Source organism: Clupea harengus, chromosome 22 (assembly GCF_900700415.2).
Source record: "Clupea harengus chromosome 22, Ch_v2.0.2, whole genome shotgun sequence".
NCBI lineage: Eukaryota > Metazoa > Chordata > Actinopteri > Clupeiformes > Clupeidae > Clupea > Clupea harengus.
The window spans coordinates 18594234-18606588 of record NC_045173.1 but is presented as its reverse complement, the minus strand read 5'-3'; the positions used below and the strand labels follow the sequence as shown (position 1 = coordinate 18606588).

Below are 12355 nucleotides of genomic sequence, written 5' to 3'. Positions count from 1 at the left end.
GCCTGAAGGCAAAGCACAAGTAATCACCTGATTCAGCAGACCCAAAGGCATCCTCAAGAGACTATAGACACTGTACAGGCATGATATCTGCATTTGTCACACGTGCTGCTTTAACTACTTCGAGTGCTGGAGTGTTTCTCTTCTCTTTCTAAGAACATTCAGACTCCTCAATCATGAGTTGTATTTGTTATACAATAAATTACAATAAGTTACAATAAAACTAAAACTGTCCGCTTCACTGCGTAGAGCAACCAAAAGAAAATACAGGGCCTGGTACCAGGTTCTAAGCAAATAGGTCTTCCCTGATTAGTGTGTCCATGAATCCGTTGACTTGGCCCGTCTCCGATTAACTGTCTGTGTCAAGTGCTGGATTGTTTAGCCAACAAGCCTTTTGAACACTCCTTACAGCACACACGATGAGCATGAAGTCCTTCCGAAAAACTTTGTGTCGCCTCTCACGCTCTCAGTCGCTCACCTCAGGTCACCATTTCTCTTTACGGGTCTTTCTCCTAATCCCCCATCCTCACACAGTTCTAGCCCAACCAGAATTAAACAGATCTTTTACAGCCAATCAGAGCCCACTGACATTTCTGGTCTCTAGGCAGACAAGGACTCAACAGGTTAGCTTCATTCTAAGCAGCAGTTTCCCATACAACTCACAGGAATCTAAGGAAACTTATCCACTACGCATTGAAAACAATTAACATGTACACTTCTATCATTCATACATAGGAGCTTCAGGTATATTCACACAGAATGAAATTAAATATTTTTTCACTCTGTTACACCTTAAATGATGTCAGATATTTATGTAATAAACTCTCATTTATACAATGATTGATATAGAAACTTCATTGTTTATATATCAGAGTTAATTCCATATAAATCTGACATTGTTTAATATATATCAAAATCAATACATAATTCCTGCTTTGCTTGCCGTATTGCAGATATATATACACCAAAGTTAGTTGTATAAATATCTGACTTTGCTGTATATATAAAGGTTTATATATATATATATATATATATATATATATATATATATACGAGATAATTCCATAAATATCTGAGTTCATTCTATAAATATCAGACTTTGTTGTATATATTAGAGTTTATTCCATATATATCTGACTTCATTGAATATCAAAATATATCATCTGTTGTTTTTACATATTATTGATATATATATATATATATATATATATATATATAACTTTAATTGTCACCCAGAGGTGCCCAAATCTTCACACACAAAGGCAAAATATAGGCATAAAATATGTAAATATGTAAATGCATTTACGTACCATAGAATGCATATGCAGTATTTTAAGAGAATATCCTTGTGACTGACACTGATGTGTTAAAGAGAACACTGAGTTCGATGACTGGAAGCTCAATGTTCAAAAACGTCTATAGAAAGGGTCCACCCCATTTTGTAGATGTGACTCCAACTCCATTAGAGCGTACATTCAAAACAAATACATCACTGCAAGTAACCACACCAAAAAACACAAGAAGCCTAAACAGAGAAAATACTATTGGTTTTAATATTTGATTCATTGTATTGTCTGTCTTGCTTCTGACTTCTATTGCTCCATCAGCATCATCTCGACACACATTGTACTTGGGTTGGGTCCGTCATGCATTCCAACAGCATTGTGACTCATATGAGAGAGGCTGATTGGCTGACTGGCAGGCACGGAACAACAGACGAGTCGGCAGAGTATTGTCCTGAACCTCGGTCTGAGCATATAAAGCACCGGATTGATACAGCAGTGAGAATAAGCAAGGATTTGACAAATGTGATGTGCAAGGGATATGTATTTTTGAGTTTCACAGTCTGAGATATCAAGACTGAGTAGGTACAGCACAAGATTGTATGGTCCCCAGCAGGTGAAGAAAGCAGTGACGATACAAAGCATTAGCACAACCGTCGGTTGCCTCCCTCTCATGTTTGGGACGGACATTACAGTCCTCAGAATACAGCTGTAGCAAAACACAATAATGACAAAAGGAAGTAGAAAGAGAAAAATAATCTGCATATAGTACCCAACACTCTCTTCCAGTTCTCCAACCTCTCCATATTCACATAAGTACACTCCATCTTCAGTTTCGACAGTCCTGGAGTTGAGGGCCTCTCTGAGGCATGCGGCAATGCTGATGACCCACGTGGCTGTGCAGACGATGCGAGCGCACAGAAGCCTCTGGCGTGATAGGGCCGTGTGCCGTCCCTTCAGCACCACAGTGCAGAAGCGGTCTAGCGTCATGGCGGTCAGAAGCATGAGACCCCCGTGTTGGCCGACAAAGAAAGCCCCGATCAGGAGCTGGCAGCCGGCGATGCCGAACACCCAGTGGTGTAGGTGGTCGACGGCCCAGAATGGCAGTGTGAGGGTGACGAGGATATCGAATGAGGCGAGGCAAAGGAAGAAGATGTTGGACACACGCCGCAAGTCCTCGAGGCAGACTAGGGCATAGACCAGCAGACAGTTGCCCACCATGCTGAGGGCGAAGATGAGTAGGAAGCATGTGGCCCTGATTTGGCCATGATCATTTATTGGGCAGAGCTCAATAGGGTTTTCATTTAATAAACTCTGATTATTTGTTTCTGTCAAAGAGTCCTGTAAAAGATAGACGTATGAGGAAAACAATGGTTAAAATGAGCCCTTTGTGGTGCCGACTCATGGGCATTTGGACTAAAAGTAACATAGAAAACAAACTAGAGCTACAGTAGCCTATTGACATTCCACCGCCATTGCACATTTCCCTCACACAAAAAGCAGATAAAATCTAAAATAAAAATAAAAAGCAGAGAAAGACTTACCAACATTTTTAATGCCTTCTGGTAGAGCAAGTAGGTCTTGAGGGAATGCTCCACTTTCAAGAATGAGGAAAAACATTTACACCCTTCTGAGTCAGCAAGACAGGAAGTGTCAACTCTTCAGTGCTTTTTGTAGCTTACATTTGGCAATTCTAGTTTCAATATTGCTTCATGACCAGCACAAGTATGTATAGAGGAGGCATGTTAATGAAATATGTAGATGGGGATTTACACATTTTACATGTATAATGTGAATGTATAGTTTGTATAGGCCTACATTCAAACACATTTGTATTTTTGAAATTTATTTTTATACTCATCCCTATAATCTACATGTATCGGAGACTCAGTCAGTTTGTGATGAATAACCAAGTCCAGGTTTATTCTTTCAATGGTGCGCACCAGAGGAGGACAGAGAGTTAGATTTCACTGAGTGTGTTCCACCTAAATCTCCTTCACTAACTGTCTCTTGAAAATCACAGTCTTTTAAACTCTGGGAAAGCAAGGGATGGGTGGATACCTAAATGCTAATTAGGGGGGGGGGGGGGGGGGGGAAGCTGTGACGGCTTTCTCACACCTCATGTAGGCCGGGAACAGAATACATCCAGTAGGTCAGATATATTGAATTATTGCCTATGGAATATATTTATTAAACTAATTATCAAATGTCGGTCCCTTCAGTTTTGCTCACTTGGCTATTCACAGTAAGAGACATTTTGACCAGGGGTGCCAAAACGTTTGCATGTCACTGTATTTATCCCTGCCACAAGCATTCCTGATTGACATGAAGCGTGAGGAGCCTCAGAGCCAGACTAAAGGAGAGGAAAGCCTATCTGGCATGTCTCATCCACAGCAAAAGTAATAGGCCTGTCATCTCTAGCTCTTTCTAAGACTTATAAATGTAGTGCAGGGTCAGAATAGAAAGCTGGGCGGGCACCTGGATACTGTCTCACTAATAATCCGTCATGGCATCGGCTCATCTAATTTTGCTTATGCTTGTGTTACACAATGTTCTACACACACTGGCTGATTAGAATGTTCCAGAATGCCTGAATGTAATGTACACACAGTTAAAATAACTTGTTTGAAAAATTTACATCCCATTACATGTGTTCATTTGGCAGATGCTTTTGTCCAAAGCGACTTACAATCGTTTCAAAAGGTAGGGATGTGAAAAGGAATAATTCCTCATGTGGTAACACTATTCCAATGTAATTTCGTGGTTATACTAGAACTGGCAAATTTCAAGGTTTTTGGCAGGACATGTTATAACTTCAGCATGAGATGCATTTCTGTGATAAGTGATATGCAAGTTCCATAATGGCACCAGATGGCATGAAACTGCTTCCAGAAAAGCTCTCTGGTCAGGCCATAGAAGACAAATGGATAGGTCAACCACAAAACCACAAGGCAGAAAACTCTTTCAATTTTTATTTCATGAAGACATTTACACAGAAACAATACACATCAGACAGACAGATCTTTTAAGACTGACTAAAATGACCCAAATGACTGTGCTACAATTCGTTGAATGGCTACCATGACAGAAGACACATTCACACGTTTGTGTCATATTAAAGAATACAACAAAAATTCAAATGGATATAGCCTTAAAACAAAGATAAGCCTTGAACCACATTGGTCATGATACTCTGATCAAGCTTGTCTGCCTGAAAGCTCCCATAGCCTTGTGGTCAAAATTAGAAAAATTATTGCAAGGCCTAAATGTTGCTTACTTCATTTTAGAGGCTTTTTCATAACTGGTCATGGAAGGAGGTAACAGTTGGCAATGTACATGCTGAAATAAAAAACAATACAAAAGAAACATTTATTTGCAATTTTGGACTATGTACACAATACAAGTTTTCAAGATTCGATTTGAATAAATGCTGTGTCTAGCAAAGAAGACATCAGAGCTAGTCTTACCGTGGTTTTAACCAAGCTCGCAACGGAATTATTAAAACAGCCAAAAAAGTGACCTGAAGGGCTAGTCTCAGAGTCTCTTTTCCTTTTACGTTTAGTATAGTTAAATGTTTAGTAGAAATACATTAGAAATTTTAGTTAGCTCAACCAGGTGTTAGTCAGTCTTTCTCCTTGTCCCCTTCTCCCACGCTGCATGCATTCAATCTTTCCCTGCTCTGCAACTCTGAATGATCTAATCAATGGCACGCATGCTAAGCTGAATGTGCCTAATGCATTTAACACTAGAGGGCTTTATAAACTCACTGATTTCAATGACATGTGTGCACAGAGCAGGGATAGATACATGTATATGAAAGAGTGTTGGTGCAGAGGGGCCCCAGGAGAAGAGCTGAGAACCCCTGAGCTAGACAATTTGCAATCCAACACGATCAGTACATGGAGCACTCCTCACCATTTGAGTATATGAGTCGGCTGTGGCGTCGCTGGGGCTCAGCCACCTCCCCGCAGTAGTACCGCAGCAGCTTCTTCAGATGGGTCCGGAACTTGATGCCCATAAACACATAGAACACGGGGTTGAGGCAGCAGTGGGAGAAGGCGACCAGGCGGCACACGTAAAACACATATTCCACTGAGTTGCTGACGCTGCAGTCGTTGAAAGGCTTCAGCTCCCAGAACGGTAAAGACCGCAAGAATAGGGCCACGTTGTAAGGTGCCCAGCCTAGGAAGAAAACCACCACGATGCTTTGGATCAGCCGCACGGTCTTGTGCCTGGTATGGGAGGTGGGGCGAAGGAGACGAAGAAGGATCTGGGAGTAGCAGAAAGCAATGACGGTGAAGGAGACCAGGAAAAAAACATTCTGCTGATAGGTCCCAACCAGCATCCATGTGGTGTTTTCGTAGTAGCAATGCGTGGAATTGTCATTTGGATTGAAGCCTTCGGTCTTGAAGAGGGCTGGGGTGGCTGCCAAGCCACTGGCCACCCACACGGTGAGAGACGTCACCACGCAGTGAAAGCTCTTCCTGGAAATGACCACCGACATTGGGTGAACCACAGCCATGTAACGGTGAATGGTCATGATGGTCAAGAAGATGATGCTGCTGTAGAAGCCCATGTCGAAGATGAAGCTCACAGCTTTGCACCCGGCCTCTCCAAAAGTCCAGGTGTGGATGTCGTAGGAGGCCCAGAATGGCAGGCCCACAGTGAAAATGATGTCGGACAGGGCCAGGTTCAGCAGGAAGGCGTTGGTCATGGACTTCAGGTTTTCATACTTCACTAGGACCACCAGGACCAGCAGGTTCCCAACCACACTGAAAACGATCACCACAGAGAAGAACACAGTCGTGACTATCGCTCCAAATTTGCGAACCTCGGATGTTTTGCACATTTCGTCGTCATAATCTTCATCATAGTAAACTGTGGTATACTCTGTGGTAATTCCAAAATCTGGTGTTGAAGTCATCTCTGTTGGAAATAGAATGTATAAATTCATTTTTATCAAATGTTTTGTAAGTCACTTTGGACAGAAGCCTCCGCCAAATTATACTTAATTCATCAAGTTGTACCTAATTATGAATGAAAGTAAACACCTCTTTCATAAAGATGGCTGAAAGCACTCATCCCATTTATCAAAACGACCAGCAAGGGAATTATTACATATGCATAACCAACAAAGATTTTGAATGATGTATGAAGAATAACTAGCCCTCTGTGCTGTGTGCTGGTCAAAAACGGCTGATTTGAACTTCAGTCTTTGATAAAATACTTTTATTTCATCTTAAACTCATAGGGATTCATGACATCCTTCATCCGGAATGGATAACATTAATTATAATAAGATTCATAATTCACACTGGTTATTTTTGACAGAATATGAAATTAATGATTTGTGATGTATATTTTAAATGTGTGTTGTTAATAAACAAAATACAATTAATGCGGTAGATATGCAATAAATATTTAGTAAATTTCTCTTATTTTGAACAAAACCGAGTGAAACATCATTCAAAGTGTAAAAAGCATTATTATCATTTATGTCAAGTTGCTCAATTCTGACAGGAACCACAATACCACAACAGGATCTGCAATAACCTACACTGTAGCTTTGTATCAAATAAAATACATGGAAGGATAAAAAAAGCAGGTGAATGTAAACATGAGACCTCATAAAACCATCAAATTACTTAATTGTACTAATTATTATATTAATGTCATGCCTTTAGGATAAGCTGTTTGCTTACCTGCTCTGGTGCAAATACAGACGCAGTGAAAATACAGTTGTCTTACTGTAGAGTAACACTGATAGGTAATGCCCACAATTGACCCAATCATGTGGGTGGAGGGTGGTATCTGTTCCTACAGGTACTGGTACTGAAAGAACTATGTGAGATTACTAAAAGGAACAACGATCTAACAACATGTTTACTGAATTTGAAAGGTCACGAAACACAAGTGAGCTTGAAAGCAGGTGTGTATAGAAATCAATGGCCCCTGAACCATTTTCATTAAATCAATGTAATTTTTCAGGGCCTTGACCATCCTATAACAGTACCTTCCCAAAACTTTTCTATTAGCCATTTCTGATATGCAGCAGCTACTTAACCCTCCTATTATGTTTGGGGTCAATTTGACCCCATTCAATGTTTAACGTCTCTAAATAAATGATTGACATATTTTTTTTTGCTTCATATTTAATGACTTTTCCTAATTTAATGGGGACAACAAAATTAACATGATGATATGTTTTCAATGTTCTGTACACATGCTTTGCGCATAGGTGTTGTCTGGGGTCAATCTGACCCCAGGCTGTTTTACAGTTTTCACAGTTGTTAACACACAAAAAGCGAAAATTCGGCACAATTTGCACAACCTTCACTTCATGTACCAATCGCTCAACCCAATTTGGCACCACTTCACACTCCGTTATCTGCATTAGACTCTGATTTACCTTGTTTACACTCTGATGTCAATTACACATAACCTTGTTGTCAAAACACTACACACAATGTTCAGTTGCTGCACATACTTCTCAAGTAAAATCTCAAAGCATCAACCTACAACACACAAATAGTCAAATCTCTAAACATTCAGGTCGGTTGAGCAATTTGCAATGAGGACTGCAGCATAAAAGTGCCTTGAGCCTTTGGTAAACAATGGAGAACTTTGAAGAGATCAACAACCAGAGAAGGAGAGGGGTAAGAGTGAGAGAAGGAGGAAGAGGAGGACAAGAAGGACAGGGTTAGGGTTAGGGTTAGGGTTAGGGAGGAGGAGTAGGAGGACAAGGAAGAGGAGGAGGAGGACAAGGAGGAGGAAGAGCATGAGAAGGACAAGGAGAAGAAGGAGGAGGAGGAGGAGAAAGAAGAAGGAGAATGGTCATCTCTAATGAGATTTGGGCCGCTGTGGTAGACCATGTGCTCAACCATGGTTTGAGCATGAGGGAGGCTGGCCAGAGTGTCCAACCAAATCTCAGCCGCTTCACAGTTGCTGCCATCATTCGAACCTTCAGGATGGAGAACAGGTACGAAATCTATTTGCCTTGTGTACTGTAATACTGCATATCAATAGAATACAGTGTGCTCACAGTATTTGTATTTTGCAGGACTGAAAGAGAACCACACCGTGGAGGAAGAACACAGACTTTCACCGCCGAACAGGAGACTGAAATTGTAAATATGGTTTGTGAGAACAATGGTATCACACGTTTTACAGTACTGTACTGTTCTCTGAGTGTACCGAAATAAAACTTTTTTTGCTGCATATTTGTGTGCTGTTTTATGTTTGACTATGAAAAAAGTTGGCCTACACTGAGACATTTTACAAAAGGAGAAATGGCTCATTCTCCAGAGTCATTGTCATTCATATGGTGTGTTCCATTTCGATGATTGTGTTTTCAATTTTGCACTTCAGTGTGCTGTAAATGCTTAGTTGTTTGTACTCAATGAATGTATGTGTGTGTCTTTTGAAAATATGGCTGTGTGTACCAAATGAAAACATGAGTTCCATTTTGTGAACAGTTACAGTTTTTCTCGATTGCTTACACACATTTTTTGAAAGCCTCGTTTTCTCAAAACTCTAAACACAAATCCCTAAACCACTCACACAAAATGAAAAACCCTTACAGTTTTTCTCAATTGATTACACACAAAAACTGGAACTTATAACACAATGACCACAACCTGTAACTCATGTGCCCACTCCCTAAACCAATTCTGCTAAATTATAAGCACAATTATCTGCTTTAGACACATATTTCAATTGTTAGCCACACTTTCTTCAGAACACAACACACAATTATCTGTTTTAAACACAGATTTCAATTGTTAACCACACTTTCTTCAAAACACTAAACACCATCCTCTCTACTTTGCACACTTCATCAATGCCAAAACCTCCTTGTTTTCAGACAGAACACACTGCTATTCAAATGGAAAAACTTCCATTTCCAAGGCTGTTGTGCAATTTGAAATCAAAGCTTTAGCAATATGATGGCCACATGTTAGCTCCTGGTTTGGAGAACAATTGATGGCAACATTGAAGTGAGAGGTGATCAGAAAGGCAGAGGAGTGAGAGTACTGTAAGAGGAGGAGGAGGAAGAGGATGAAGAGAAAGAACAAGAAGGAGAGCCATTATCTCTGATGAGATTCGGGCCACTGTGGTCAACCATGTGGTCAACCATAGTTTGACCATGCAGGAGGCTGGCCAGAGGGTTCAACCAAACATAAGCCGATTCTCAGTTGCATCCATTCTCCGGACATTCAGAAGAGGGAATAGATAAGAAACACTACTATGACAGGAAAACACTAGTTTGAATGCCTTATCAGGAGCATAGTATTCTTGTATTTCAAGTATTTTCCATTGTACTGTATTTGTAAAATTACATAAACAAATACAAAGTGCAACCATTGATGACCAAGACATTCCTAAACATCAATACAGTGAGCCACAGTGGACTGTGTTCTATGGCGGAACACCTTGAGAATGAAGCAGGTGTACAGGGTGCCTTTTGTCAGAAACTCTGACAGAGTCAAACAATTATGCTATGACTATGTGCAAGTAAGTCATATAAATTTCCACTGATTGCGTCCTATCAGTACTGACACATTACTGTACTGTATTGTAATCCAATCCAATGTATTTTCAAGTGTTTCACAACACTGTGTAGGTCTATTTCTGATACAACATTGTCAATATTGTCTTGAGCTAGAACAGGATGCAGTAGTTTTTTGTCCTTTTTTATTTTACAGTTTTCTTCCTTTTTTTGTTGACTGTACTGGCCTATATCCTATTGTTTGTTCTGTACAAATCATTTACACATTCAGTTGTGTTTGCTGTGATGTATAGGCTACAGCACTTTTGGAAAAAATAAAGACACATTTGAGTTGTTACTGTATATTTGTGTGTTGTTTTATATTTGAGTAAAAACATTATACAGTTACAATATTTTACAACAGGAGAAAGCGTACAGTAACACTGGACATGAAAAGGCATAATGCTCCTGATAAGATAGATAGATAGATAGATGGATACTTTATTAATCCCGAAGGAAATTTAGGCAAGGCCTTCATACTGGTGTTTTCCCATTTCATAGTAGTGTTTTCCATTGAGCACATCAGTGTTCAATCGATGCTTAGAATGTCCACTCATATAATGGTCTGTGTTTGTCATTTGAAAACAAAATACTCTTTTGAGGTGACATAACACTGTTTTGAAAGCAAGGTAGCCTTTTGCAGGAGATATAAAGGGTTTTGCATTTTGTGTGAGAGGTTTAGGGATTTGTGTTTAGAGTTTTGAGAAAACGAGGCATGCTTTCAAAAAATGTGTGTAAGCAATCGAGAAAAACTGTAATAGCAACTGTAATAGTTTATTCATTAACAACAAAGTTGTTTTCAAAAACACATTTTAATGGGTATTAAAACCTTGATCTTTGTCAAACCAAACTCCGTATCTTTTGGCGGGATATCCGGTGACAGCCCGCAGTGAACTCAAAGCTGCGGGCCTCGCTTGGGCAAGCCCACACCGGGCCTGTGTAGGATTGGTGTTGGGCTGGCCCTAGCCCACAGTGCCCAAAGAGTTCCTGCATGGGGCCCGTAGAGGCTTGCTTGCTGGGTAACATTGACAATATATCAAAAATAAAATACAAAAGTTTGAATTGTATGCTAGGCTATTTGCAGATTCTGTTCCATTTTTCCTAATGATGGTCAAATATTAGCAGTTAATGATGCACTACTTTGATAGTTTAGATTTATTTTCAGTATTTCAAAGTGAATGAGCTGTGGGAGCACAAGAACAGTGAGCGTCTATCAGCGATTATCATAGACATGTGTCTATGGCGATTATAGCCCAACTATCGAGATTCTAAGTAACATGGAGACAAAACTTTATTTTGGTACTCTCACGTAGATCATAAACCCTTGAATATAAAAACGACAGTGAAATCGGTTGAGAAATGTAAACGCTACAGTGTTTTTTTATCCAGAAAACTGCAGCTCGACCATTTACTTGCGTTTGTTTACAGGCCAGTCATCACCTCTCCAATATGGCGCGACGTTCTTATGTCGCAGCAATGGGCTGAAGCAGTCAATGGGGTGTATATGTTTGTCGATGGACAATACAATCAAAATCTTTCGATTTTTGGCTCATTATTCCCTGTTGTTAGATTTTATTTTTTTAAGTCAAAATATTGGTTGGAGATATAGAAGGAGGCGCAAAAAAACTCTGCCCAGCAAAAAAATATGATAATACAGTTTTTCTCGATTGCTTTCACACATTTAGCGAATCATGGGTCAACTTCATCTAATGCTCACATCTTCTTTGCACAGCAAGAGTCTTCTCTGACGAATGGGTTAACTATTCCTGTACTGTGTTTCACTGTATTTGCACTCTTGGCAACAACCATTTCTATACTTTTGTAAAGTGTGTTGCCACAATACAATGTAGTACTATAGTTTCACTAAAGTAATTTAGAACATATACGGTAGAAGTCTGATTACTGTATATTTACAGCCTATTGCACTATTTTTACAGAATCAACACACTGGCCCACACTGGTGGCAGGGGGAGAATGTTCACTGCAGAACAGATTTGACCTTTTTATTGTAAATTGAAACCTGTCATTTTGACTTCTTACAGTATATACATGTAATGTGGAAAAATGACTGCAATAAATATTTTTGTGTCAGAATCTTTGCCATTTTGTACACAGTAGAACAAATGTAAATCAATGGTGTTGACAGGTCCTTGTTTAGAATATATTTTACATGTATAGTATTTAGCAATACAAAAACAGAACAACAATATTTTTCTGTATACAAATTTTCAGATTTCAAATACTTTCTGACAGTATATTCCCTAAGTAAGAGTGCTCAGTACAAAACCCAAATTGTAGTATGTTGTCAGTGGTTAAATAGTCAATACTGTGAGGGTGTTGCACAAAAGTTGAAGTGATGGTTTCAGAGGTTTATATTGATAGCTGTAGTTTGAGTTTTGTTATCCATTGTATATAAATAAATGAGAAAACATACATTTTCAATTGAGCACATATTGTAGGTTTTGATGGAAATGTTTGGTTTTGATGGGTGTGTGACGTTTTGAGAAGGTGGTGTCATTCTGCAAAC

At 39.5% G+C, this 12355-nt stretch overlaps 2 protein-coding genes across 3 annotated transcripts; both read right to left on the bottom strand.

Annotated features, from left to right (window-relative positions):
- Window positions 1–1161: 1161 nt before the first annotated feature.
- xcr1b.2 (chemokine (C motif) receptor 1b, duplicate 2) lies at window positions 1162–2907 on the bottom strand. The gene is made up of 2 exons (XM_031560070.1): window positions 2825–2907; window positions 1162–2621 (listed from the first exon to the last, which is right to left on the bottom strand). Exons 1-2 carry the CDS (start codon window positions 2828–2830, stop codon window positions 1590–1592), a joined length of 1038 nt encoding a protein of 345 aa, XP_031415930.1. The 5' UTR covers window positions 2831–2907; the 3' UTR covers window positions 1162–1589.
- A 1653-nt stretch (window positions 2908–4560) lies between these two features.
- Window positions 4561–6994, bottom strand: LOC116217894 (chemokine XC receptor 1-like). 2 transcript variants are annotated; one of them, XM_031559874.1, is made up of 3 exons: window positions 6983–6994; window positions 5196–6206; window positions 4561–4619 (listed from the first exon to the last, which is right to left on the bottom strand). In XM_031559874.1, the coding sequence occupies exons 2-3, from the start codon at window positions 6202–6204 to the stop codon at window positions 4576–4578; spliced, it is 1053 nt and encodes a 350-aa protein (XP_031415734.1). In that variant the 5' UTR covers window positions 6205–6206; window positions 6983–6994; the 3' UTR covers window positions 4561–4575. The 2 variants fall into 2 exon arrangements, with proteins under 2 accessions (XP_031415734.1, XP_031415733.1); XM_031559873.1 differs by lacking the exon at window positions 6983–6994 and having other exon boundaries at window positions 5196–6682.
- Between the last annotated feature and the right edge of the window lie 5361 nt (window positions 6995–12355).